This window comes from Cystoisospora suis (genome assembly GCF_002600585.1).
Source record: "Cystoisospora suis strain Wien I chromosome Unknown contig_5000, whole genome shotgun sequence".
Classification (NCBI taxonomy): domain Eukaryota; phylum Apicomplexa; class Conoidasida; order Eucoccidiorida; family Sarcocystidae; genus Cystoisospora; species Cystoisospora suis.
The window spans coordinates 1-25,821 of NW_027157792.1; the positions used below are offsets into that span (position 1 = coordinate 1).

The window sequence follows — 25,821 nt, forward strand, 5'->3', positions numbered from 1 at the left end:
ATAGATTGATTGATCAAAGATAGAGTAGAGATAGATAGGAGGATTGATAGAGTCCAGAGAGATGAATAGATAGTTGGTAGATAAACAGATAATTTCGGGTTCAGTGATTCCACTTGTAACTCTTTACTTCTTTCTACTTCGTCTTTCTTTTTCTTCTCCTCCTCCTTCTACTCTGATCTTTCTTTCTGTGTCTTTTTCTTTCTTCTTTTGTCCTTTCTGTCTCCTTTCTCTTTCTTTTCTATTTCCTTTCTTCTTACTATCTGTCTGTATATCTTCTGTAGACTCCCATCCCTTCCAGGGCTTTTCATCGCCTTTTGATTCGCCGTTCTTTCGCCCCCCTTTCCCTCCTTCATCTTCTTCTCCTTTCTCCAATCGAGGTATCGACATCGAACGCTTAATGCGAGATGCCCTCTTCCCTCCCTCTTCATATCCACAGTCACCTTCTTCCTCCTCCTCCTCCTCTGAGAAGCAAACGTCTTCATCTTCTTCTTCTTCCTCTCAGAAATCTTTTGGTGAGACAGGAAGAGGAGGAGAAGGAGAAAGAGAGAAGAAGATATCTTCGCCCCGAGGACTTCTAAGTGAGATGTTTTCAAAGACTCAGAAGAACCTATCCTCAACGTCGAAACCGTCGCCATCGAATGCGATTAAAACGGCTTTATGGGAAGAGGTTAAACAGGCTATGAGAGGAGTGAAGGAAGTTTTCTTTCTGAACATTAAGCTCTGGCTAATGAACAAGGTCATGTCTCTTCTTAACAAACTCATTCAACGTCTCTTAAGAAGAAGATAGTGACAATGATTGATTTCTCTTCTTCTGCGGGTCACCTTGACGAGGCAGGTCTTCTCGAAGATAAGAGAAGAAGGGAAGGAGAGAGGAGACAAAGCCCATCGTAGAGGAAGGTGACAATGGTAGCGACGGAGGTGGAGAGATAGACTTTGTAGAAACGAAGGATGAATTCGATTCAAGTATACATCTATATTTAGAGAGAGAGGGAGAGAGGGAGGTGAAGTACATAGGGCCATAGGGAGACTAGCGTAGATAAATAGATAGATAGATTTATTTATAGACAGATCAAAGATGGATAGATGAACAGTAGATATTTGAGTGAGGAAGAAAGACTGTCGTAGAGTGTAAAGGTGGTTTAATTTGAGATGCCTTCTTTCCTTTCTCAATTCCCGGGACAGAAGGGAAGTGTTTGCACATAACTTCTTCTATATTTTTATCTGTCTCTATGTATCTACATGATCTCGTAGATATGTATGTTCATTCATGGAGAGAGGGAGAGGGAAGCGAACGCCTAATCAGATACATCCAGACCGCAATGTGAAGTGTTTCTTTGTGTTCTTTTAGTTCTCAACCTTCTTTCTTCCTTCCTTCCTTCTGACGAGAGACAAGCTTAACAAGATGAAGAGATTTCTTTCCTCCAGTTTAGCAAGAAACGAAGAAAGACGAGAGCCCATCGATATCACATACCTGAAGAGGATTCTTTTTGCGTGTCTTTTCTTCTTGATCACCTCTCTCCCGAAGCCTCTCGACTTCTCTACGCCTCTCATAGCTCTTGAATAGATTGGACGGGGAAGGAAAGGCCAGGGAGCATGGATTGGAGGGGGGCATGATGACAGTCGAGCTAATCATCCGAGAGGCAGATCTCCTCTTTGACTAGCAGGGGTGTATGTACACCTGAGATAATAAGAAGAAAGGAGAGACATTCCTTTACACTTCTTACCTGCCCACGATTGCGTTCACTAGACAAAGTTGAATAGAAAAAGGCATCGGACGATCTCCTTGTGATGGAAGAGAGAAGAAAAGTGTCTTTCTTTCCGTACGTTTCTTTGTGAATGAAGGAAGACCCATTTAAAGCTGAATGCGCGGTTCTGCTGTATGTGTATTGTCTTCTTAACTCGGAGAAGTCGATAAGAAAAGAGCAAACGGCAGATTTAAAAAGTACAGCAAGCCGTAAAGGATAGAATAAGTACGGGTTCTCACCCAAAAGATGTCGTGAAATCGCTCGCATATCAATGTATATAAATATACGGAGTATGCATACACATATATAGGCGTAGTCCCTGTGTGCATGCAGCCCAAGAAGAGCAGTCTCGCACGAGCACCTGCGTCTACATGGATATGCACATTCTATCGGGTGTACGCACATACATATACATATTCACACATACATATACATACATATATACTCATACATACATACATACACATACACCATACATAGACGTGGTGGTGTCTGTCCTCAGTGAAGGAACTCAGAGAAGCAGAAGAAGCCTCCCCTTCCTATTCAAACAGGAGATCTTTCTTTCGAAACGGTCGGTAGGACAGTGCAACAGTTCCGCCATAGATTTTTCAGGATTTCATAATACACTCAATCGGAGGGTCAGGTGGTGACACACAGGGAAAAAGAACACGTAGAGGTTCGTGTCTACATGAGATGCTACGCTTGACGCGTGGAAGGGCGAGAAGAAGAGAAGAGACAAGCCTTACAGACCATCCTTTATACAAGCTAAATAATATCTATTATATATATCTATATATATGTATGTCTATATCTATATAAAATCACTCATCTCATTCTAACACAACAGCAGCCGCAGGAGGAGGAGGAGCAGACTTTCGCTTGACTTCTCGTCCATGCGTATCTGAAGGGGGCCTTCCTACGTCTGATTGAGCGAGCGATACAAGACACGTGATCTCTTTTCCTGCACATAGGTAGCTACATATTTATATATATATATATATGTTGAGAGAGAGATATACATATGTATATGTATCCATAAATATCATGAGATAGGAATGTCTGTTTCTCTTTCTAAGTCTTTTTCGAGCGTATAGTAAGATTCCCGCTATGGACTAGGAGTCACGTAGAATCCTCTCTATCTAGTAAGGAAGGAGGAAGGAAAGAAATGCGGAAAAGAAGAAACACCACACTTGGGGGAAGTGGCTACATACAAAGCATCGATAAACTCTTTTTGCAGCCCGGTACTCTTCTTTCTTTAGAAGGACGAGATACAGGGGTCCGCTTTCTTTGTAGTGATTCCTGGATCCTTTATAGGCAGGTAGATACGGATAGATTATAGATAGATAGATCTATACAGCTGACTATACGTGTATGTATACTGACTTCTTGGCGTAGAGAGAGGTCTACCGGCTAACGAGAGATACGTCAGTTCACTCGGATGTATTTTCTTCCTTTTACCCGTTTAATGTTTTCTCATCGCCCTGCTTGAATGAAGTGCATATACACCGCACAGCACTCCAAAGAACCCACGGACAATTAACTCATTTTCTTTCGTACTCGGTTTAGCTTTCTAGAGAAGACACAAACGGCGTAAAAAGCGAAAACTTCAAGAAAACCCCAAAAGGATTTCTCTATTCGCACTCGAAGCTGCATTGTCTTATGGTGTACATACACACGTCTTCATGAAGGATCGAAGAAGCAGTACATGCAGTGTCGACGATCCTGCTGTTTCTTTTATCATAGTGGCTATAGTTAGGGTATTTCAGTCATACATCTCTCTGAAGTTCTTCTTCTTATTGTCATCGTCAACATCTCTTTCTCCTATCTACCTCACTTTCCGGGAAGCAAGCTTGTATCTCTCTTGGAACACCTGCTTTTCTCTCTTGTAACTAAAAGGCAAGAGACAAAAGAAAGGTTTTCTACATCAGGCAGAAAAGTAGATTTTGTCAGATCTGAGAAGCAGAGTAGAGAAAAGAGGAATAAAGAAAGAACTGGGCGAGCCGGGTGTATGTACAGCTCACACTGTAGATAAAGGGAGAGGCAACGAGAAGAAAAGGAAACAGGTCTCGATGGTAACGAGTCAAAACGCGTAACTGCATGCGGCGGATGAGTTCATCTCTGTTGTTTTTTTCCTTCTCTCTCTTTAACTTTCTACAGGAACTATCTTCCTCAGCTCTTTTCTTCTTTTTCTTCATGTTCGGTTGAGAGATGAACTCTTCTCTCTCTTCTCTTTCTCCGTGGAAGACTCTATTGTGAAATGTGCTTTTCTTCTAGCTGTCCCTTCACCTGAGGAGTCTTACTCCTCTTACTACCGTTTTAACTGTCTTCTGTGCAATTGATCTCCCAGGTACATTCCTTTTCTTCTTTTCTTTCTTTCCTTCTCCGAGTTTCTCTAGGAGTCTTTTCGCTTCTCTTTCTTCAGTGGTATTCTATCGGCATAGCAAAGAGAGTAATCTTCGAATGATTTCTCTTCTACTGGATCTTCTACTCACGGTTCAATTCTTTCTCTACGCGGCAGCGCTCTCTTCTATCTTTCTTTCTTTCTCGGGTTATAGCCGTGTTCTGTCTGTCCTTAGTTTTCTTGCCAGGGCCCGTCTATTTCTCTCTCTTGTTCTCTCGTGATTCTCGAGGTGTGCATGCGGCAGCCATGAGTCTACCCTTCACAAGACATCGAGAGATTTCTTCTCTCCAAGACTTCTCTCGTTCTTCTTCAGACGGCGACCTTCCCTCTCTCTTCATAAAGTCTTTTTTCTTCTCCACCTTCTCATCACTTTCTCTCCTTCCTCTCTCTCTCCTGTCGATGACTTTCACGAAGAAGGAAGAAACCCTTCGAAGAGAGGTCTCCTTCTTATCATAACTCCATTCATTCCTAGGCAAGTAGGAAGAAGATGTTCTTTCTTTCTTTCTTCTTCATGGTCTCTTTCCACATAGTGTTGTCTTGATAGAAGATACTAGCACGGTGCTTCCTCAACAGCTCACAAGAAGACGCCGCGAGGTTGCTTCCGGGAGGAGAAAGAGGGGCGAGGGAAGGCCAGGGGAGAGAGGTGAATTTCTTTCATTTGCTTGTCTTTTCTTTCGGACGATTTCGCATTCATAGCCCGTTTCCGAGAGGATCGATTTCTCAATGGAAGGAAGTCTGTCTTTCTAAGTCGACGGCAGTTCATTGGGGTGGTGGTCTATGGGTTTCAACGTCATTCTTGTCTCTCTTTCTTTGTGGGGCATTTGTTAGATGTCGATTCTTCCTCTCCTCCTCCTTAGAGCATCGACATGGCTATATCGAGAATCGAAGGAGCTAGAGGAGGAGGGGGAGGGGTGGGACATCATCAGGGGGATGGTGGAAGAGGTGGAGATAGACCGGGAGAAGGAGGAGGTGTACGTACACCAGGAGTGCCAATTGGAAGTGAGAATTCTTTAGCAGCAGGAAGAGGGAAAACTCTTCTGCCGTCTGGACGTATACCAGGAGGAGGAGGAGGATTAGGCGGGGGGCTTAGATCACCCCCTCTCGCGACGAGTCTAGCAGGAGGAGGAGCTTTGGGGCATCGAGGACCGTCAAGCTATGTCGAAAAGTAAGGATAGGCATATGTATGAGTATACGAAGACAGCATACATGTCTACGTGTAGACGTAGAGAGAAGCCGACGGCGAGTGCTATGTGTATGTATAGAATGGTTTGTATGTGTATATGAGATATCTAGGGTGTGTGTGTGGATGGATAGGCACACTCTAGGTTACATGAAGTAGAGGGGGTGGGCTAGTGCTCGTCGTTGTGTGTGCGCACCTGCCAAGGGAGAAGGAGTGAGGCAGAGACACCCTGCTAGAGACAAACTTCCTCGAATGGAGTGATGTAGATGTATATCTATATACATGTATGTGCACATATATATATATACATATGTATATATGCATGTCTTTCTGTAGTTTTATGCGTGTGATCTATACATTTGAATGCACAGATACATTCTAGTGAGGAGTGACTGTCTCTAGGGAATTTCAACCCCCTTGTCCTTGTTTCCGCCTATGTGTGTATTGCCACCACCGTGTATCTATTAGAGGGATTCTCCCCTCCTGCGCCACGGTAAAGACGCTTCATGACTTCGTGAAAAGCGTCTTTTCTTCCTCTCTTTTCATCCTTTCTTTTCTTCATTGTCTTTTCTCTGGTCTCTCTCTCTTTTCCCGTTTCTTTTTCTTTTTCTCTTTGCAGCATGGGGTTGTATGAGTATATCTTTACTCTTCCAGCTTCCATACCTCATTATCTCTTTTCCTATTCTCCTAGCTGTATAGCGTGTTTTTCTTCTCTATGTGAACTCGATCAACTAATCCTTCTACGACTTCTCTTTCTTCAGCAGTTTGTGAGTGAGAGAGCCATGAGGCTGTGGATAGGACCAGGAAGCGTCGCTGATTTGAGAAGATCTTTGCACCGTCTCGTCTCTCCCTGTCATATGTTGGTTTCCTCAAACCAGAAAGATCTTTCTTCGTCCACCGCTTCGAAGACGAATCACGTTTCTTCATCGAGCTCTCTTGGAAATACCTCGTCAGCAGGAACAGGAGACACTCGTGGTGGTCCAGGGGGCCATACTGGTAGGGATATGTCTAATCCTTCTTCTTCTGCCTCTTCTTCTCTTCCTAATAGTTATATGAATGGCTCGAACTCTTCTTCTTCTTCGTCTTTGCCTTCTCCCTCCACCTCGTCTTCTTCGTCTTCAGCAGCAGGAGCACGAGAAGCAGGAGGCGTACATACACCTGGAAACGCGGGCGGAGGAGGAGGAGAAGGCAAAGGAGGCGCAACGAGTTCTTCTTCTTCTTCATCTGATGCGACAGGTCAAAGTCATCGTCAATATGATCACTCTACAGCTACTACAACTTCTTCTTCTTCTAGTAAAGCCCCAGCATCGTCATCGCCAGGACCATCCTCTCATAGTGGCGGGGGTGTCCTTACAGCGACTACGCAATATGCTGTAGCGACACCCTTGAAGCAGACCCTGCTTCAGTTGATCTTAGGAGGGCCGGCAAATCCACCTGTGGATTTCCTAGAAGCTGCAGAGACACTCGAGACCTCTCTTTCTTCTCTTCGCTTTCCTACGAAGGCCGATTTAATTTCTCATAGTCGGCGCCAGTGGGACGCTGTCTTACGCTTCATTGTAGAAGGTGAGAGAAGCATCACGATAGCAGGTGGAGTAGGAGGTGGGGGGGTAATTATACCAGGGATCGAAGGAGATGAAGAGGCTCTATCAGGCGCTGGAGGAAAGAAAAGAAAGAAGAACGACCATAAAGGAGGGAGTTCATCTGTACCGGGCTTCTGTGAAGATCTTGTTAAGGTGAGAAGGGAAGACAATGGAAAAGGACAACATCGAGATATAGAGATGGGGAAAGGAGCATGTCGAAGGGAAGACTTCCTGCTTGCTTGAAAAAGAGGGGAAAGAAATCTCCTATCTAGAGATGTAGAGGAAGAAGATTTCCGTGTACAGACGTGGTTTGAAAGAAGAAATGTATTTCACACCGTAGAGATTCAACTACACACCTCTGTTCTTTTCCCGTGGAGTTTGATCGTCTATCTATCTATCTATCTATCTATCTTTAGTCTCTCTGTCAACCTGTCCCCGTTTAATCTACCTGTCTCCCTTTAATCCATTTGTCGGTCGTTATTCTATCTATCTATCTTACGCTGTATCTATCTCTCCATGTATCTGTAGCTAGTTCCGTGTCTGCTTCTTGGTCTGTCTTAGCTTGACGTTTTTTTCGTCAAGCCATATACCTTACTTCTCTTGGCTAGCTGATCCTTTCGTCTTCTCTTCTCTTCACTTACCCTCCTCAGTACTGCATCCATCTCCGACTTTTATCTCTGTCTCTCTTTCTTCCGCTCTCTCTCTCTCTCTACATAGCTCCTCTTTCTCTCTCTTTATAGGTTAGGGTGCTTGTGTATATCAGATCTTGTCCATTCTTGTGCTTCTTTCCGTCACCTATCTTCTCTCTCTTCTTTTCATCTTTTCCCTTCATCGGAAGACTACAAGAATGAATGGCTCTATACGAAGAAAGCCTGTATCTTCATGAATACTATCGATGTTGATGTGCCGTGTTGTCTCGCCTGTCGTTTAGGTTCTTACACGTCGACGTCTCTTATGCCGGAAGACAAGATCTCGGCGTACTACCAGCAGTGGCGCGGGAGGACAGATGGCGAGCCACTCTGGTCTTCTTTCTCTTCCTTCAGCGTCTTTACCTTCTTCTTCTAATCTGTCCCTTCAGTCGTCGTCTTTCCTCTCTTCTCATCTTTCTTCTTCTTCTTCTCTCGGTGTTCTTTCACCGACGCCTTCTACTACTACTACTCCTGCTACTCCGTCAGAAAGTCATTCAACAGCAGTTATGTCACGGGAAGCCTTTTCATGGATTCTGAAAGACTTAAAGTCGCAGGTGATCTCTCTAGTTGTGGAATTCCTCTTCCTTCTTGACGGGGGCTTATTAAGCAATGTTGCTCATGATGCGAACCTCCGTCATTCCTCTTCTTCTTCTTCTCATAGTAGTAGCTCGAGTCGTGCGAATCAAGAGAGTACTTCGGTCCACCTTCCAACGGATCACAACGACGCGAGCAGTCTACCCGGGCCAGGAGTGAGCCGAGATCTAGCGCAGATCAACTCCAAGGCCCGAGGATACGGGGGGGGGAAGGCAGGTTCTCGAATGGATGGAGGAGGAGAAGATGCGGGAGAAGGACGCGCCATCTCTTCCGCTTCAAGAATTGAAGTGGCTACAAGAGAGGTGCGATCTTGAATGAACGAATGAATGAAAGAGAAGAAACTTTTCATCCTGTGTGTATGGAGTGATACAAGGCTTCAGATGACGCGTTGGCAAGGGTCGTGATACGAGGATCAACATGTGTTGCAAGTTCAATATACATACATATCTATTGCGTATATCGATGTATATGTGTGTGTAATATGTATATGTATATGTATAGATAGTTACAAATCGTTATAGCGTCTTAATTATGTCTATGAGAAAGAGATCTGTAGTCTCATTATGCTGGGTTGTCAGGCCGTTGCTGTGTGGGTGTTGTCTACTGCCTTTCGAACTTGTAGGTTCAAGATGTGCTTCTTCTTATTCTTACCATCGGACAGTCAGCTGTAGGCCAGCCTATCTGTCTTCAGCGTCTCTCTTCTTCTCAACGTCGCTTTGTTATCTTCGGGCTCAATATCGGCTTACTCTTTGCTTCTTCTTCCTCTTCCTCTTCTTCTTCTCCCCAAGAGAGTAACTATGTTTGGACAGCTCCTTATGCGCTTCTTCTTCGTCCAGATCGAACTAGCCATTATGGAGGAAGTGCATGCACAGTTGGGACAAGCCCTTCTCCTACTACTGGTGCCACTACGACGGCTTCTTCAACATCTCCAAGTGCAAATTCAACGTCTTCCGCTTCAGCTGGGACGGCAGGTCCCTCGAATACAGCGTCGACGGGTCATCCCATGTCTTCAACTACTTCTACGGCCTCGGCAGTAGCAGCTGGGACAACAGGTGGAGTAGGAGGTATGTTGCATGCACATGAGAGTGGTTCAGGCTCTTTTATGGTGAGAGGAGTAGGAGGCGGAGAAGGAGAATCCCTAGCAATGATGGATATGACCTTCTTTCCTTATGTAAGAGAAGACGATGAAGACGATGAAACTCGCAGAAGAATGGCGAAGAAGATAGGAGGAAGGTAAGATAGAAGTTCATGAATTGGTCTCTGAAAAAGAAAGACCACATCGAGGATAAAGGAGGGGATGTATCTTCATGAATAGGAAGTCCTGGTTTAGAAAAACCCAATGAAAGTCGTAGGAGATCATTAGATGGCATGCACGAGATATGCAATTTTTTGTTGTTAATAAGAAGAGGTAGGAGGTGTCTAGGGATGATGATAAGTGCCTCCTTTCTTGTGTTCACTGAAAGAGAAGGCAGTGTATCTACACATCCATTCACATGGAATGAGCGGGGGTCGTATGCATCACACGACATAGGGGTTCACTTCGTGTCTGGGAAATGAGATATCTATCTCGAGGATAAGACGAGCCAAAGGCAAGCTACCTGAAAGTCATGAGGACTTGCTTTGTTGCTTCGTTTTCATCTCTCGTGACAGATGTGTCGGTTGAAAATAACGACCCGAGAGGCTCCTCTCTTTCTTCATCTCTTTTCCGTCCGTCTCTTCAAAGGGCGCTTTTTCTTTTGCTTCTTCTCTAAGGAGATTGTCCTGCTACCGAAACTCGCTTGGTCCTCTTAAGCTTGTTGAGAAATGCCGCGAGAATCTTCATTGTTTGCCTCGTTCTCTCATCTTTAGAATGTCTTTCTCGTGAGAAACAACGAGTGATGTTAGTGTGTGTGTGTGTTTTCTGTCTTTTTCTTTGGCCCAGAATGGATACTTCGACCCCAGCATCAGAGTCGTCGACCTCGACGCTTCTTTTATCTTCTCCGGGTATTGGGTCGTCAGCCTTTTCCGTTATGGGTATGGAAGCAGGCATGGTTGTTCAGAGTAATTTCAAGGTGTATGTTTATACCGCATCAGCTTTACAGATGTCTGTCTTATCACATTTATGCGAACTGCAAGCGAGATTACCGAATTTGATCGTTGGTGTTTTAACTAGAGCGTCTGTGCTAGCAGCCTATAAGAGTGGAATAACAGCTGATCAGATTATAAGATTCCTAGAGGCGCATGCACACCCCGTTGTTGTTGAAAGAAAACTCCGGTCGAACGCTCCGTTGCTACCGGAGAACGTCACGATACAATTACGTATGTGGGAAGCAGAGAGAATGCGGTTATCTCTTTACCCATCCGTCTTATTGAAGAAATGGGACCAAGAATTCATGCCAGAACTGTTTCAAAGAAGTGTAAGATGGGCTGTAGGAAAAAATTTCGCAATCTACTTCACCCCCTGGCCAGAGGATCCGAATGGCGAAGAATTCAGAGAATGGATGAAAAAGGAAAAGTATCTTGCTATCCATGCGGACTATAAACCAGAAATGGTGGAAAAAATCCGAGAAATCAGAGATTCGATCATCAAACAACAAGCGGGAAAGTTCTGAAAGGATCCATCCATCAAGCCAACAGAGTCAGGTGTATGTACACCTCACAGGACCTCTACTGACATAGCATGCCTACAGGAACGAAGCTATCTTTGTCATCTGTTGGATGAGTGCTTTTCCGTTCATGTCATTCTGCGTTCTTATGATGACACAGCCCCGTGCATGCGCAGATTTTGTTGTATATGATCGGTGTCAGCCCGGTCAATTTGTTTTGCTCAGGATTTGTTCGCGAACACTCCCTGGAGAAACTTGTTGCAGTCATCGTATCTCCAGTTTTCGCTTCTAGCTCTGTCTCATTTCAAAGCCTTCTACCAAAAAGTCTCACGAGCTGAGAATACTCGACCGGAGACAGCACTCAACCTAGCAGTTCCCGCGACAACTATACAAGCGGATTTTGCGTTGCCCTGGCTTCGTAGAGGGAGACAACTCTGAAACAGAAGATTCCTGTAAATTTTTGCATATGCTGTGAGGGGAGGGAGAGTCTCGTCTCCCTCGTCATGCCAGCTAACCATCTGGACAAAATTCACGCCTGGGGAAAATTGACGGCGCAATTATCCGTGATGACACTTTCTCAACCATTCGAACGCTGCAAGAACACACAACTTCTGTTTTGTAGTCAAGAGGAGGCACATTCGGGGGGCTTAGTGTTGTTGTCATGAAAGCTACAAGCTTCCCAGTTACAGATCGGCTTGGGGAGTCTTCATGGATACTAGCTGGTGACGCAGAGGGTCCACGAAGGTGTTGCTGGGTCAGGCTGGAGTACACACACATCCGCCACTGCGGCGCTCAACCCTTTCTGTCTCACCAGACAAGCCGACGGCCGCTTGAAAAAGATAACTAATCTAAGCGGTGCTACCGCCTCGACTTCGGGCAACCGAGGACGTGACGCCACAGTGTTTGCCGTGGCTGCGGTGCACTGTGTAGCTACTGGGCCGAGCCACCATTTTAGCACGTCTGGTTCTCTCATGTATAGCATTCAGCACACCCCCAGGTACAGCCAAGCCGACCACGGAAGCCGAGCGTCGAACGCTGGCCTTCAGAATTCACCTCTTCTTATTTCATGCAGATACAAACTGCGCTGCGGCGACTACAGGGTCACTTTGCTACTCACAAATTCCTAGCGTGACGCCACTCCGTAGCTCTCGAGTGTTCTCCAAGGACAAATCTCGACTGCAAGAGCGAACAACGTCCGTGTTGCAGATGGTGAATGTAGCACCACCTTCAGCACACCAAAAGTCGCGTGCCCTCACAATGTGGAGGCTGGGTCAGTTTGCCAGGGGCTCGCACGAGGAGCTCCGAAATGGTTTTTCGTCCCAGCGTACTGACATGGCGAGAACGAACTGTATTCGATGCGGGAGCCCAATGAAACGCGGTGTTTCTCTCGGAGGTATCTTTTTGTGGATTTTCTCATAAAACCGGTGTCATGCTTGTTCGCAGGTGATCTTTCCAACCGCTGTGAACTACGTTTTGCTCAGGTTACACGACTGGAGATGTGTGAAAGGTGACGGTATCTCTGTTACGACCGTTCAGTTTCCATGCTCACAGCCAACAGTGAGGTGTGTCACGAGTGTATTACAGTGTTTCTCGAGTTGTGTTCTCGAGCTGCAGCAAGCCCCTTTGTGGCTCGGCTCTGCGATGCGTTCCTGAGGTTTTATTTCCTAAGGTGCCTGTTTCTTGGCCTTGAAAAGCGTCTGAACGACGAGGACCTTTGACGGAGAGTGTGGGCCAATGTGTTACTAGTCCGACAAACAGAATTCCGGGAGATTCCGGGATGAGCTATTATCGGTGAACGACCGTTGTTGGGGCCTTCTCTTGCAGTGAGAAAGGGCGCCTGTGTATTGCATTCGGTGGTTCTCTTTCTGTCATTCGCGGAAGTTTCCCGATGAGACAATGATGACGCTGCCACAGGGTGGATCAATTCTCTCTTCGCCAGTCATGAGGCCATCCGCACCCTTTTACCGCGTGCGAATGGCGAACTTGCCCTGTCTACCTTCGAAATCTAGGGTCGCTTTCACAGTGCTTGTACTTTTTGCTGCCTCAACAGTTCTGCCGGTGCTACGCCTGAACCTGGCTCGAGCGTCTGATCCGCCCACCGAAACTCCGCATGAGGCGGTAACCGTGAATGAGCTGAATCAGACAGCAGCAGACAATTTGAAAAATGAGCAAGCCGTTCTGGACAAGGCCGTACCAGTTGAAACTGGGGGAGACTCTTCGGAGGGGAAGACGGGTACTACCACGACTAGTGGCGTAGGGGAGGCCCCGGAGCCAACGGACGCCTCCGTTCCAACAGGGGACTTGCTGCCGAACCCTGTCAGTGAAGCAACCGGTGACAAATCTTTCGGCGATAGCGATAAAGCACCCCTTGGATCATCGCCAGCGTCATCAGACTTAGTTCAGAAACAGCCCGGGAAGTCGAAGCCTGTTGCTGAGACGCCTCTCAGTGCTCCGGGAATGACGGCGGAAGAAGCCGGCGACCGCCCACCGGCCAGTCAGCAAGTCCGCCCGAGCGTCCGTCCCGCCGAGGCAAATATGTCAGCGACACGGCCGGCCATTCCTGATAAGTCCACTGATCAGGCTATCCTACCTCCCTCTGGGACCCCAAGCAGCAATTCCACAGACAGGGTGGTCTCCCCTAGCACTAGCGACGTGGAGAAAGAAAGCTCCGCTGTTGCAGCCCCGTTTCCCGGTGGATTCCAGGGTGTCGCTTCTGTGCAGACGTCAGATACAGTTCAAGAAGCGATAAGCATTGCGTCTAATGACGCTGAGGCCGCTCTACAGCAGCTGCTAACTCCGGAGCAGCAAGAACAGCTTGCACCTGAGTATCTCAAAGCCCTGCGGTCATACTTGCACACACTCCGGCCCGACGAGAGAGGGCAACTATTGTACTATGATGCTTTTATCAAAGCGAACAATGGCATTCCCCCAGAACCCATGCCGTCATTCCCAGTCACGAGCCCTCCTGCAGCTGTGGAGAGTGCGCCTGCCACCAACAGCCAAGACCCCCAAAACACGATCATTCCACGAACAGCCTCAGAGGGATACCCTCTCTTTTCAAACGCAGGGATCGGAAGCAATGTGCAACAGCTGTCTCCCGAAAAGACACCCGAAGCATTCAATTTCACTCCTGGAGGAAGGCTAACTGCGTCTGCTGCTGCGACACCTCAAGAGACACCCAGCAACGTCCCCTGGATGGAAATGGGATATCCACGCCAACAAACAAGTGACCCTGCTGCTACGTCCAATAGTCAATATAGCGCTCCTCCATTGTCATCTACTCCTATTGCGCCATTTATGCCGCCTTCTTCTGAAATGCCAGGTTCCTTCCCAATGATGACGACGCCTCTTTCAACTCCATCGTTAGCTAGTCCCTCATATTTTCCCCCTCCTGGGACGGCACCGCAGATTCCGGTGCCACCGTCCCTGACCGCCCCCCCTACAGATGTGCAACAGGGCCCCGATCCGCCTACTCCCTCTTTCCTTCAACCTCTCCAGCTTCAGCCGTTAGTCCCACTTCAACTTCCAGCCCCAGCCACGCTTCTCAACAGTGTGTCGCGGTCTACGGCATATCATACTGCCAGCCTTGCAGGGACTCCTGGCTCATTGCTAGCTCCGTTGACCGGAGTTGTCGACGGGGTCCTCCGTGCAGCAACGGCAGGGGTGGTTGAGCCGGCCGTTATAAATGCGAACGCGATATTGAACAATGCTAACCAAATCAGCGCTCGCGTGCAAGAAGGCAGTGATCAAGCTTCGCAATTTTTAGATGAATTCACGGCCTATCGTCATTCCCACCCGGATGATCCAATAGCCAAACTCGTCAATGTCTTTGAGGACGCCGCAACCGGTCTTAGTGCAGCTAGTCATAATAGTCGTGCTAGTACGGGCAGTACAAATATTGAAGGTCAGGGAGCTGGAAAGACTTCTTCTTCATCTGATTCTTTGAGCGGGACCTTTGGAGGGAAGAATATCAAAGCTACCGAAATCTTGTTAGACAATCCCATCAGTACTTCTCAAAACACCGCCAGCAACTTAGATACGGATACTGGCGTTTCTTACAAACTGACAAGCAAATCCAATCCTTTTGATATGAGTGGATTCTCGTCTTCTAGCGAAACTCACCACAGCTCCGATAGGAAAAGCCACAAAAAATCAGATGGAGAAAGTTCCAGTCAAGACCCGAAAGATATAGTTACCAATGTCCTTGGGACGGGTTTTGACATTGCCTATGATGTCATCTCAAGACATCAACAGAAACAGCAGCAAGAACGTCAGGAACGAAAAATCCGGAGTCACTTAGAACAGGAAGTCCTCAAACAGCAGCAACAGCAGTATCCCTATCAGTTCCCGATGAACACCGCCACCTATCCAAGAACCTCAGTGACGCCGGGGGCGGGCTTACCATATCCACCGTACACCCAGGCAGCTCCGATGTATCAGAGTGGAATGTATGCTAGTTCACATCCCCAGCAGCAACAACAGCAGGGTTTTCTTCCGCCTGCTGTAGCCGCACCTCGGTCGGAAATAGCCCCCTTGCCCTCGTACTCAGAAGGAGGCTTTTTGACGGCGTACCCTCTTCAGGCTTCAACAAGTGTTCCTTATGCCTCCTATCCAGGATCCGCAACCTGGTGAGGTGACGGTGATTACTCACCTCGCGACTGCAGGTTTACACTTCTTCCTCCGTTGTGCTGTTCAAAATGAGCGGTACTTTGAAAGATAACTTCCCTGAGGGAAGACTGGCGTTAAACGGTCTCCGTGCGCGAGATTCGTTGAGGCATCTTAGGTGGAGGAAGGGAACAGTCCCCGTCCTCATGGCGAGTGGTCGGACGATGGCCTAGGGTGTCTCGACTTTGTCGATAATCTCGATGCTGTCCCAACACGTCACACAAGGCTCTCAACGCGAGACATTACTTGTGATGGCAGTGTAGACCTCTGCAGAAGTCTCTGATTCTCTGTACATTTGTATGTCAATCAGCCCACTAGCAACAAGGAGCTTGAGCACTGCCATCTTCTTTCTGTCTGATTCATGTGAGATTTACATGAAGAAAAGACATTGTTCATTGAACGAAGAGGACCATGCCGCATCACCACGATGCCGTCCTTTTCAGGCTTTGCTTTTTCCTAAAAGTAACACCGGCGAGAAAGATCGGCGTCTTGCGGCTGTGGACAGAATGTCGTGGGGGACTGAAGGAGCTAGCTCTATACTCCCCTGCCACTCTTCCGCTTCGACAGATCTATCACCCGCCGTTCTGTGAGGTTCTGCAGAGCCTCGTACACAGCAAGAAAGAAAATCTGCACCTCTAGACTTCAACCGCTCCACCTAGACTTCCACAGGCAGTCGTTAGCCACACACAGACAAATTTTCCTTCTTTTATCAAACTTTTGCCGGTCAGGTATTCGCATCGTTGATGAGCACTCCCGGGCGCTGCCCCATGAGAGTTTACGTTACTTCTGGCCCCTTGTCTTTCCTTCTTTTCTCGCATTGCATTCCGCTGTGTCTTCATCAACCAGGGATCATCAACGAAGAAACTCACCTTCTGTTTCTACTTCACTTAAAAGTTCTACCCGGCCGTCGTCCACTACTTGGTAGGGGGGGAACGCCATCTCCGCACAGGCATCAAAGCCCAATAACTGATCAATCACTGCAATCTATTTCACCGTTTGCTCTCTTGCTCACAGCGAAGCAACACTCTCCTCTTTAGCAGGTACGATGGATGAGTGGCCACCTGCTTGCCGACCTACGGTCTAAGGTTTTCCGAAAGCTAGAGGAATAAGGTATGTGCCAAGCTCGCTGAAAGATTCCCTTTCGGGCGCAAAACCCTAAGATGGAGTGATACTACTGATGCCAACACTCCTTTTGAAGCAAGTGACGGAAAAGAGAGAAACCAGGAACTTCAGATGCTACGAAACTTGACAGATATCTTGTACGTGCTCTGCGCCGTTTCCTACGTTCACGGGTTTTTTGAGATGACTTGTTTTTCTCTTCTCATGAAGAGCTTTCTTCTCTCAGTGCGACAAGAGCCATTCACACGCACCGCTGTCCCTCTTGCTTGAACTGTTTCAAGTACAGAAGTGTAAGAAAGACTATTCCATCTGTCTTCTCTTCTTCACTAGGAAGAGGTATCTTGACGATAATGCTTTTCTTTGTGACGCGGGAGGTACGCCAGTTACCACAACCTTATCCTTTCTCCTTCGTACGTTTTTTTTGATCAAGAGAGAAGAGGACTTTCTCTCTGTCTGTCTCTTTATCAGACAAGAAGTTGAGGAGCTTGAAACAAACAAGACAAGGTCCTATCACCAGGTACACCTTCACAAAGAGAAGTTCCTGCACCGGGAACTTACAGGTCATCTTTCTTTATACCTTAAAACACGTCTATTGAATGAACACATCTACTCTCAACAGAAACAAGTCGGTTTCTTGGCTTTCCTTCTCACACAAGTCTTTATATGAACTCATTCATCTTTCTTTCCTTTTCGCTCTCTTGTTGAAATTCTCTCTCTCAAGAAGCACTCCATCAAACTCAACTCGAGCTACTTAACAAAAACTCCTCCCTATCTCTTAAGAATGCTCCAACTTTTCATCTACTTTTAATCTATCTTTAACCTATCTATCTATCTAGGCTTCCTCATCATCTTGTGCTGCGCATATAACTGGACGTCTCCTTTCTTCCTTCTTTTCAGTTACTCCCATTTCTCCTTCCTTTGTATTACCTATCATTTCCTCATCTTCCTTCTTCTTTTCTTCGTCCTTTCTATCCGATCTCTTTTCATCGTAAGACCCTCTAGAAGAATCACCTCTATCCGTGCAACGGGCTTGTCTCCTCGAAATAGAAGGCTTCTCTCCACTTTCTGAATCACTATCATCTTCTTCTTCAGCCTCAGTTGTCTCTTTTCCCCTATGTTTCTTTCTACTTCTTCTCTCTTCTTTTTCTGCTTCTTCTTTGTCTCTCTCATCGCGGGATTCCTCTCCCCCTTCTTCGTTCTTTTCATTTCCTTCTTCATCTCCTTCTTCTCCATCGTCACTCCTCTCTCGCTTTTTATCACGTGCTAAATTTGTAACTCCTTCTTTTCTTAAGCTAATGTGAGCTGCCTGGCGAAGAAGATTCTGAACTTCTTCACTTAGGCCATGTAAGCATGTTTCTCCTTGAGAGTTCTTCATCTCTAAATCTCCACCTGTCAGAGGTGTACATACAGCCATACAGACACATCGTTTCGAAGTAAAGCGGAGAGCTACTTGGGGCATATTCTCATGTCTCTCTTACATACAACGACTCCCCGTATGATGAGTGAAGTCATAACGACCACTCTTGAGATAAGAAAAGTTGAAGACACCATAGCAGACATAAAGTACCGCCGACTACAAACTAAATCATCCATTCTCCGTTTCTCAAACAACTCTATGCACGCCCACTGATGAACGAGCTCTCTCTATCACCTTGCATCTATATACACCTATACTTATATGTACACACATGTGTATATAGAGGTTTAAATGTATGCTGTAGAGCAGAGAGCTTGGTTGGACTACGCCGAGGCCAGTAGTCTGCCTTGGGTAGCTACATGCTTCAGATATACATAGAAACTAGATGTCTATCGCTCCGCTGATACAGAGCACCACATAGATACGATGTAGCCCAACACACAAGCTGGAAAGACATATAGATACATATAGGTATACAAATATATATATATATATATACGTATATAGATACAAGTACGTGAAGGGGGTAAAGAAAAGCTGGGTCTTCAAGAAGTTCAATTAGTAGAAGGTGTACATGACTGGATATACGTATCTGTTAGAAAGAGATATCTTCAGCTTAGGAGCCTCCCTTTTTCCAGGCTTCTCCCCTTTCGGTAGATGTAATCTACGAGGCCTCTGTAGATGAAAAGATCGATAGAAGAAAGAGAGTGCTGAAGATGATGAAAAGAAGCTCAAGCAAAAGAGAACAAGCAGAGCTGTTACGGCTCCAGCCAGCCGATAAGACAGATGACAGAGAGAAGGAGAAAAGAACAGCTTACCATACTGAACGAGAATAAGAGCCGCTTCAAAATGACCAGCCTTGCATGCATAGTGTAAAGCTGACTTTCTTCCTCGATGTACCAGTGCTCTTACATTCGCTCCACCTTTAAGTAACTTCAGTGAAAAAGAAAGAAACAAAGAGGGAGAGAAAAGGAACAAGAAAAGAACAAAGAGGGAACTCAGGACGAAAAAGGTGACTTCATAATGATGCAAAGGAATGAATAGAAGACACATGCTGAAATCTACTACGGTGTATGTACACCTCAACAGCCATAGGAGAGGGGACAGCAGGAGACAGTGTGATCAACATTTTATCACATGTATCTCGTTTGTCCGCCTTAAACGTGTATGTATACATACATAGAGATGGATACCTGTACCTATAGATGTACACCGTGAAAGCTTTCTGTTAGAATAGATAGAGTTTTCTTCATGAAGAATCATCCTTTCTTACAAGTTGAAGTACATCTACATGACCTTTCTGCGCAGCGAAATGGAGAGGAGTCATGCCATCCTGAGCCGTCGCTTTGGGACTCGCCCCGCACCTTAGAAGTAAACGAACAACTTCACTGTGTCCTGTGTGCATGCAGAAACAAGAAAGAAAAGAACATTAGAGCCACAGAAGACAAAGGACAAGAGACTGACGTACTCATACATGAGTACGTACAGAGAGAACGAACAGCATACAGGCATACATATGTGTATACATACGTATGCCTGTACGGGCATGCGTACACATATATATACATAGATATCGAGATCGACGTACAATGGAGGTAAGCAACTATCTACGCGTTGCTGATATAAGCAAGTAGACGAATACGCTTAACTCACAACGAAATAGACACCGATCTTCCTCTCTCATGTTCTGTGTATCTAGATCTGTATAGACAGAAGGGAGACGAAGAGAGTACTGAACGACCGCTGTCTGAAGTAGTGGAACGGTGTATATACAGACACACCCTAGCACACACACAAACAGACAGGGCGCGAGATAAGTTTGGAGAGAGAAAAAAACTTCATACACCGCCAGGGAGGGAACTCAAGAGCATAATCAGAGATTTCTCTGTCTTCTTCTTTCATTCGCGTAAGTGTTCTTCCTCTACTTCACACTGTCAATAGAGAGAAGAACCACTTTTCTGCCTTTCTTTCAAGGTTCCTCTTCTCAGAAACTCCCCCATTTAGGAGGTCGGAAGCCATACAAGCAAGAAGAATAGGAAGAAAGAGATGGCGGTCTTTTCCGCAAAACCAAAATTCAGATCTCCTCTTTCTCCTCTCTCTCTTTTCTCCTCTATCTCTCTATGTATCTGCTCAAGCTGGGCTACACACAGCAAATGTTCGATGTTGAGGTACCTGTACTAAGAAAGAAGAGAAACAGTCCATCTCTTCTGTCTTCTGTCTTGCAGAAAAGGGTGTCTATATTCTCTCGGCACGGGAATCGATGATCATAGACGTAAGAAGGTTCATAGTGGCGCATGCACAAGCTGCTATACACAGCTATAGACAAAAAGAGATCTACGCATCCTCATCCTTAAAGAGATGACTAGAGCTCGCTACGAAAAACCGGACGCATATAGGTCTATATGTACACGTACGTATATCTATCTATATATATATGTACATCTACATGGGTGCGAGGTACATATATATATATATAGTACATATATATATATATATGTACCTTCGAAGGCAGCCAAGTGAAGAGCCGTCCTACGCACATCACCAAGAGAAAGAGAAGAAAAGCAGAGAAACAACGATGGGAAAGATCTTCTTTCTCTGCCTGTACAGGAGAAAGAAAAACATCCGTTTCATTCCGCTTGATCTTTCTGCCACGAAGGTCCATCTTACATGGGGTGATGAAGCAAATTCCACATACATAAGACATTCCTACCTGGTTTGCTCAGGTGTACACACACCCCAACCATGAACAGGTCCTGAAACACTACCACAACCCTTCCATCACGAAGGTTTGCGAGGAACTCAAAGGCATGACTAAAAATCCCCCGCAAGACTAAAGGTCATAGTGTATGTACAGTCGAAGATGACCTTACGGCGTGCTTCTTTCTTTTCGCTTGTGTTGGTGAGGCACCAAGAAAACTCACCCTTCTCTGCAAACACGACATTTTTCTGTGTGTGTCTCCTACAAGGAGACAGCGGAGAAAAGCAGAAGAGAACTTCTCGGTAAGGAGAAAAACGAAGATCTTCTGTGAGAAGTATTAGCTGAGGAACAGAACCTACGGAGAGATGTTTTTCTCGAGGCGCTATATGCTTTCTTCGGGTGTATGTACACCTACATACTCCCAAACCACCAACTCCTCCAGTGTATGTACACCTGAAACCCCACGGTGTGTATACATATATAGATGCAGTCCTCTTCTCTTTTTCTCTCTTTCCATACCTTTGGAATTTATCTTTGCAGTGCAATAGAAAAGTTTTTGATTCATCGCACTTTAGAGTCCCTTTTCCCGGTTCAGGAATGCCAAGAAATCTCCGAAGTCCACATACATCTCCGGACCGACTTAGTCTTAGCATTTCTTCTTCCTCTTTATCTACCTCATCTTTCTTCTTCCTGTTTTTCTCCTTCTCGTGGCTGCTCTTCTCTTCACTCTTCTCTTCTTCACTATCACCGTCTCCTTCTCTTTCTCTCTCTCTTTCCTCTCGTTCTTTCTTCGTGGGCTTTAGTCTCCGGTCTTCTCCCTCTTTCTCTTCTTCATTACTCTCCGAATCTCTTCTATCTCTTCCTCGAGACACCTGCCCTTCTTTATCTTCTTTCCGAGAATCCTCTTGCGATCTTCCGAGAGTATGAGAAAGCTTCTCCGCCCGGCGAGCAGCGCGTCGTTGATCTGATGCGTTCTTTCGCTTCTTTTTCTTCGCTTTCTCTCCTGTCGAAGACGACGAGAAAGATGTGAAGCTTGACGGAAAGGTTTCTCTCAATCTCTCCCCCTCCTCGTCCGTATGGTGTTCTTCTTCTTCATCTTCTACGCGTGCGGAAGATGAAGAAGAAGGAAGAGGAAAGGAGTGACTAGGAGAGGAGAAGGATGAAGAAGATAAAGATCCATCTTTCTCTTTGTCGGGATGAGAAGAAGAAGATGATAATTCTAAAGATGAAGGAGAAGGAAGAGACATTGTCAGAAAAGAAGGAAGGCACAAAAGAAGAAGAAGGATGTGAAGACGCAGAAGAAGAAGAAGTGCGGTTCTGCCGGGTATCAGGAGGAAGAGAGGAGTGACGAGGTGCCTGTAGAGACGAGCAAGATTCTTCTTCTTTGTCTTCTTTTGCCGACACGGCAGGTCTGAAAGGAGAAGAAGGGGCCAGGAGAAAGAAAAAGAAGAAGATGTCTACCTTATTCTTTGGAAAGGAAGAAAAAGATGAAGAAGAAAAGAAAGAGGAAAGAGAGAGGTATGTGTAAGAGGAGGAGTAAGAAACAGAGGTAAAGGAGATAGAGAAGACAATCGAAGAAAAGAGAAAAATGGCAGGGAAGGAGAGAAGAAGAAAGAGACAAGAGGAAAGGATGGAGAAGCAACCGGAGCGAGTCGACAGGAAAAGATGAAAAAATGGAAACCCTTTGTCTCTCGGAGAAACAAAGAAGACTCCAAAACAAGATAACCACAAAAGGAAGAAAAAGAAGAAAAGATAAGAAAGACAAAAGAAAGGCTGAGAACACCAGTCGATATTCCCAGTCTTTTCTTTTCTTGAAGTAGACAAAAGAAGAGAAAGAAGAGAGAGAAAAAACGGACTCGACTCGGTGATAGAAGAAGACTCTTGTCACGCACACATCAGATGCGTGGAGTAGAGTTAACGAACCTAGAAGAAATTGGAGAAAGAAAAGAATTTCTTCTTCTTCTTCTTCTCTTTCCTCCCTCTGACCTGATACTTCGGACGAAAAATGCTTATCTCCTTTGTATTATCTACATTTTTGTCCTTTCCTTCTTCTCGTCTCTTGTCCTCTGAGCTAAACAGGGAGACAGGAGAGCAAGCTGTAAAGACATTCGAGAAGAGAGGAAATTCTTTCTTCCAAGATCCTTCTCGGAAGAAAAGGACGAGAGAAAGTCTCTCTATACAGACACCTGCAACGATCCATCGAATGAAAAAGTCTTATCGTACACTTCCCCCCAAGGCGGGACTATCGACCTATCTGTCTATCAATCTACCTATCTATCTAAGACGTTTTCATCCGTTCTCTCTAACTGGTAATACAGAGAGAAGAGCTCAAAGAAAACTTGAAAAAGGACAGATAGAAGCGAACTTTGAAAGAAAACGGTTTTGGAAGAAAAGAGAGAAGAAGGTGTGCATGAAGAAAAAAGGAAAATCTGACTTTGAGAGAGTGCTAGAGAAGACGAGAGAAAATTTGGGAAGACTGAAAAGAGAGGAAAGAAAAGAACAAGGCGAAAAGAATATCTGGTGTGATCAAGGGAGAAAGAAAGGTCTGGATGATGAAACAAATGATGGAGACTTCGAGTCCTCTTGTTCGTCACACAAGATGAAGATTCCGATTTCGGGTGTCTGTACACCTGAAACCTCTTCTGTGTCTTCTCATTCTATTCCTCTTGTCCATCGGAAAGCTCCTTCATTCCTTGTGTTCTTTCTCTCTTCATTTCCGCGCATGCAACCGTCAAAATTATATCATGCACTCAACTAGACCCTTCTCGTTGTTTTTACTTTCATTTGCCTCAACTGCATGCATGGTGGCCCTATTGCCGGGACTCTCCTTCTTTCTCTCCAGTTCTCATGATGGCGGAAAGAATCTTTTTCTGTGAAGGAATCGTCTTTCTGTGAGCTCTTTCACTTTGCTGTCTCCCTTCTGACGGCTGAGCCACAGTCTCTCCTGTTTCTTGCTTAACTTCTGTCTCCTTGCTGGGAGAGCTTGTTTGGTCGCTGCTCCTGTCGTTTCCAACTGTCTCCTTCTCCACAGCAGAAACAGTGAAGATCTCTTCTTCTCCTTTTCTTTCCACGAAACCTTCTTTCTTCATAATCTTCCTTCTTTCTCAGCAGCATTCCATCCACGTTTCTCCCGGAAGTTCTCCGGAGACGTCTTGCCTTGTCTCCTTTCTCTCTTTCTTTCTTATCGTTCAGTCTCTGTCTCCTCCTCCTGGTCATGTCTTTCTTTCTGTAGTATCTGTTGTCTCTCGTGTCTCTTCAAGTCTCTCTCCTCTTGTTCGTTTTTCTCTCTCGACAGTCAACACACGCACACCCCATACATTCCCTCCATCTCTTCATCTTTTTCTGTGACGCGACAGAATAGAAACGCAAAGACTATTCTTGTTCTTTTTCTTCCTCTTTCAACTCTGAAGAGACACGTCTAAAGATCTCTCTGCTCTTGTCTTCTTCAGGATACATCTGTTTCTCTTCTTTGATCTTTAAGGAAATCTCCATCTCGAATAGGTACATTCGAGCTTCCTTTAATTCCTCTCTCTTCGATATTCACTAGGTGTCTCTTTCTCCTTTCGCCGTCTTCTCCTCTCTTTCCTCTTTCTGTCATTGTTCTCTAAGAGGGTTTCTTTTCTGCTTCTCTTCATTACTTCAAGTCGCGATTCTTTCTTTCTTTCTTTCTCCCTCTTTCTTTTTCAAGATGCCGTCACAACAAGAGAGCTCAGGGGACAGGGCCTCCGGGTCAGGTGTTCTATCTCCCTCATCAAACACCTTCTCTTCAAGTGTATCTACACCTTGCCGTGTATGTTATCCTCCTTCTTCATGCGGGGGTGTCACTTCTCTTTCTTCCAGCAGTCGTGTTTCTTCAGAAGGGAAAGAGAAAGAAAGGAGAGAAGGATCAAACGTAGATCCAGCCAACGATAAGACTTCTCTCCCCCTTGCAGATGAAATTAAGAAGAAGGCTGAATCTTTAGATTTCCAGGAGATCCAGCACTTCTCTTTGAAGCATCTCTGTATTCGTGAATGGCGGTGTGTACATACACAAGTGCGTATTCTGGTATGTCGCGTAGAGTCGCCTATCTGTAATCTCTACATGACCTTCCCTACCGAAGCGCATACAGATGAAGGTCTACCTCATACACTCGAGCACCTCGTCTTCCTAGGAAGCTATCAGTATCCATACAAGGTAAGATACACCAAAATGCTTTCTAGAGACAGGAAAAGAACTCGAGAAAGGAAAAGAACAGGAAAAAAGCTTCTCTACAGCACCCCCTTCACGCATGCAAAAAGAATAGTCCGAACTTCGCTTTCATCTTCTTTGGGCTATCTCGATTTGACGTGTTTTCTTCATATAGAGATGCATGTTTCTAATGCGTGTTTTTGCCACTGGAGATATCTGTTTATATTTTGAGAAGACTTTCTATCAACTTAAATCTATGAAGAATGCTGGAGGTATAGAAATATCTCACTACACTCGGGGGGTGTACGTCACTCTCTCTCTCACGGTTTCTCTCTCTTTCCCTCCGCATGTTCTTCTTTTTCATTGGGAGTTAGAATGGACGGTTCGATGCCTTTCTTCGTAAATGTCTCAGTCTGGTCCGTCGATCTATCTTTCCTGATGTAAATCTATGTGTAGATGTGTCTCTCGAGTTTTATACGTCTCAACATGAATTGCATAGATGGATAGGCAGGAAGGGGGTGTATCTCTCTGTGTTGTAGATATCCAAGTATGTATGGTAGGCGTGTCTTGACAAGTGTGTGTATGTACACCTGAAGTGTACAGTGTTTCTCTCTAGATGTTCTTTGCCTCAGCTCATCTCAATAGAAAAACGTCACAACGCGCGTCACCCCTCTTCTTCTTCTTCTTTTTTCTCTTTCTCTCTCTCTCTCTTTCTTTCTCCTTCTTACTCAGCATCATAGAGCATCTCTTTCTCTATANNTTTCTTCTGTTTCATGGCGGTGGTCTTCTTTGCTCCTCTTCTTTCCTGTTTTCCTCTTCTTTCTTCCTGTATAGGGCGTATTAGATTTCTTAGCTAGTCGATGTCTTTCTCAAGGAACCAATGCATGGACGGCTACGGATCATACGACCTACACGCTTACAACAGCTGGGAGTGAAGGCCTACTCAACCTCCTACCCGGTAAATATATATATATATATAT

General features: G+C 45.6%; 7 protein-coding genes across 7 annotated transcripts in view; 4 read left to right on the top strand and 3 right to left on the bottom strand.

The window, feature by feature from the left end:
- Positions 1–283: 283 nt before the first annotated feature.
- Positions 284–1,769, top strand: CSUI_008747 (uncharacterized protein). The gene has a single exon (XM_068068872.1). The coding sequence runs from the start codon at positions 398–400 to the stop codon at positions 785–787; it is 390 nt and encodes a 129-aa protein (XP_067919146.1). The 5' UTR covers positions 284–397; the 3' UTR covers positions 788–1,769.
- Positions 1,770–3,123: 1,354 nt separating this feature from the next.
- Positions 3,124–3,699, bottom strand: CSUI_008748 (uncharacterized protein). The gene has a single exon (XM_068068873.1). The coding sequence runs from the start codon at positions 3,396–3,398 to the stop codon at positions 3,282–3,284; it is 117 nt and encodes a 38-aa protein (XP_067919147.1). The 5' UTR covers positions 3,399–3,699; the 3' UTR covers positions 3,124–3,281.
- A 57-nt stretch (positions 3,700–3,756) lies between these two features.
- Positions 3,757–11,229, top strand: CSUI_008749 (general transcription factor iih polypeptide 4 gtf2h4). The gene is made up of 5 exons (XM_068068874.1): positions 3,757–5,311; positions 5,946–7,059; positions 7,838–8,491; positions 8,812–9,422; positions 10,111–11,229. The coding sequence occupies exons 1-5, from the start codon at positions 5,013–5,015 to the stop codon at positions 10,778–10,780; spliced, it is 3,348 nt and encodes a 1,115-aa protein (XP_067919148.1). The 5' UTR covers positions 3,757–5,012; the 3' UTR covers positions 10,781–11,229.
- Positions 6,375–9,039, bottom strand: CSUI_008750 (uncharacterized protein; the record flags this gene model as incomplete). Its single annotated transcript, XM_068068875.1, has 4 exons — positions 6,375–6,550; positions 6,875–6,979; positions 8,334–8,498; positions 9,033–9,039. 4 exons carry the CDS (start codon positions 9,037–9,039, stop codon positions 6,375–6,377), a joined length of 453 nt encoding a protein of 150 aa, XP_067919149.1.
- Positions 11,230–12,202: 973 nt separating the features above from the next.
- CSUI_008751 (uncharacterized protein) lies at positions 12,203–16,015 on the top strand. The gene has a single exon (XM_068068876.1). It carries the CDS (start codon positions 12,671–12,673, stop codon positions 15,404–15,406), a length of 2,736 nt encoding a protein of 911 aa, XP_067919150.1. The 5' UTR covers positions 12,203–12,670; the 3' UTR covers positions 15,407–16,015.
- Positions 16,016–16,966: 951 nt separating this feature from the next.
- On the bottom strand, positions 16,967–24,006 carry CSUI_008752 (ankyrin repeat-containing protein). The gene is made up of 5 exons (XM_068068877.1): positions 21,193–24,006; positions 20,476–20,504; positions 19,249–19,370; positions 18,794–18,908; positions 16,967–17,947 (listed from the first exon to the last, which is right to left on the bottom strand). The coding sequence occupies exons 1-5, from the start codon at positions 21,918–21,920 to the stop codon at positions 17,391–17,393; spliced, it is 1,551 nt and encodes a 516-aa protein (XP_067919151.1). The 5' UTR covers positions 21,921–24,006; the 3' UTR covers positions 16,967–17,390.
- CSUI_008753 (peptidase m16 inactive domain-containing protein) overlaps positions 23,512–25,821 on the top strand; it is a gene marked incomplete at its 3' end in the record, with an annotated part of 3,017 nt that continues 707 nt past the window's right edge. The window contains exons 1-2 of the mRNA XM_068068878.1: positions 23,512–24,847; positions 25,676–25,799. Coding sequence (XP_067919152.1) covers positions 24,362–24,847; positions 25,676–25,799 — 610 coding nt within the window. The remainder of the gene's footprint in view (positions 24,848–25,675; positions 25,800–25,821) is intronic.

What these genes read in the sequence shown, in the direction of transcription:
- CSUI_008747 (XM_068068872.1), top strand. Translation starts at nt 398, where the DNA reads ATGCGAGATGCCCTCTTCCCTCCCTCTTCATATCCACAGTCACCTTCT.
- CSUI_008751 (XM_068068876.1), top strand. Translation starts at nt 12,671, where the DNA reads ATGATGACGCTGCCACAGGGTGGATCAATTCTCTCTTCGCCAGTCATG.
- CSUI_008749 (XM_068068874.1), top strand. Translation starts at nt 5,013, where the DNA reads ATGGCTATATCGAGAATCGAAGGAGCTAGAGGAGGAGGGGGAGGGGTG. An exon ending in TCTGTGAAGATCTTGTTAAG is followed by an intron (nt 7,060 to 7,837) that starts GTGAGAAGGGAA and finishes CCTGTCGTTTAG; the next exon opens with GTTCTTACACGTCGACGTCT. An exon ending in TTGAAGTGGCTACAAGAGAG is followed by an intron (nt 8,492 to 8,811) that starts GTGCGATCTTGA and finishes TCGAACTTGTAG; the next exon opens with GTTCAAGATGTGCTTCTTCT.
- CSUI_008752 (XM_068068877.1), bottom strand. Translation starts at nt 21,920, where the DNA reads ATGTCTCTTCCTTCTCCTTCATCTTTAGAATTATCATCTTCTTCTTCT. An exon ending in ATGTAGATGTACTTCAACTT is followed by an intron (nt 18,909 to 19,248) that starts GTAAGAAAGGAT and finishes TTTTCACTGAAG; the next exon opens with TTACTTAAAGGTGGAGCGAA. An exon ending in TCTTATTCTCGTTCAGTATG is followed by an intron (nt 17,948 to 18,793) that starts GTAAGCTGTTCT and finishes CACCTCTGACAG; the next exon opens with GTGGAGATTTAGAGATGAAG.
- CSUI_008748 (XM_068068873.1), bottom strand. Translation starts at nt 3,398, where the DNA reads ATGCAGCTTCGAGTGCGAATAGAGAAATCCTTTTGGGGTTTTCTTGAA.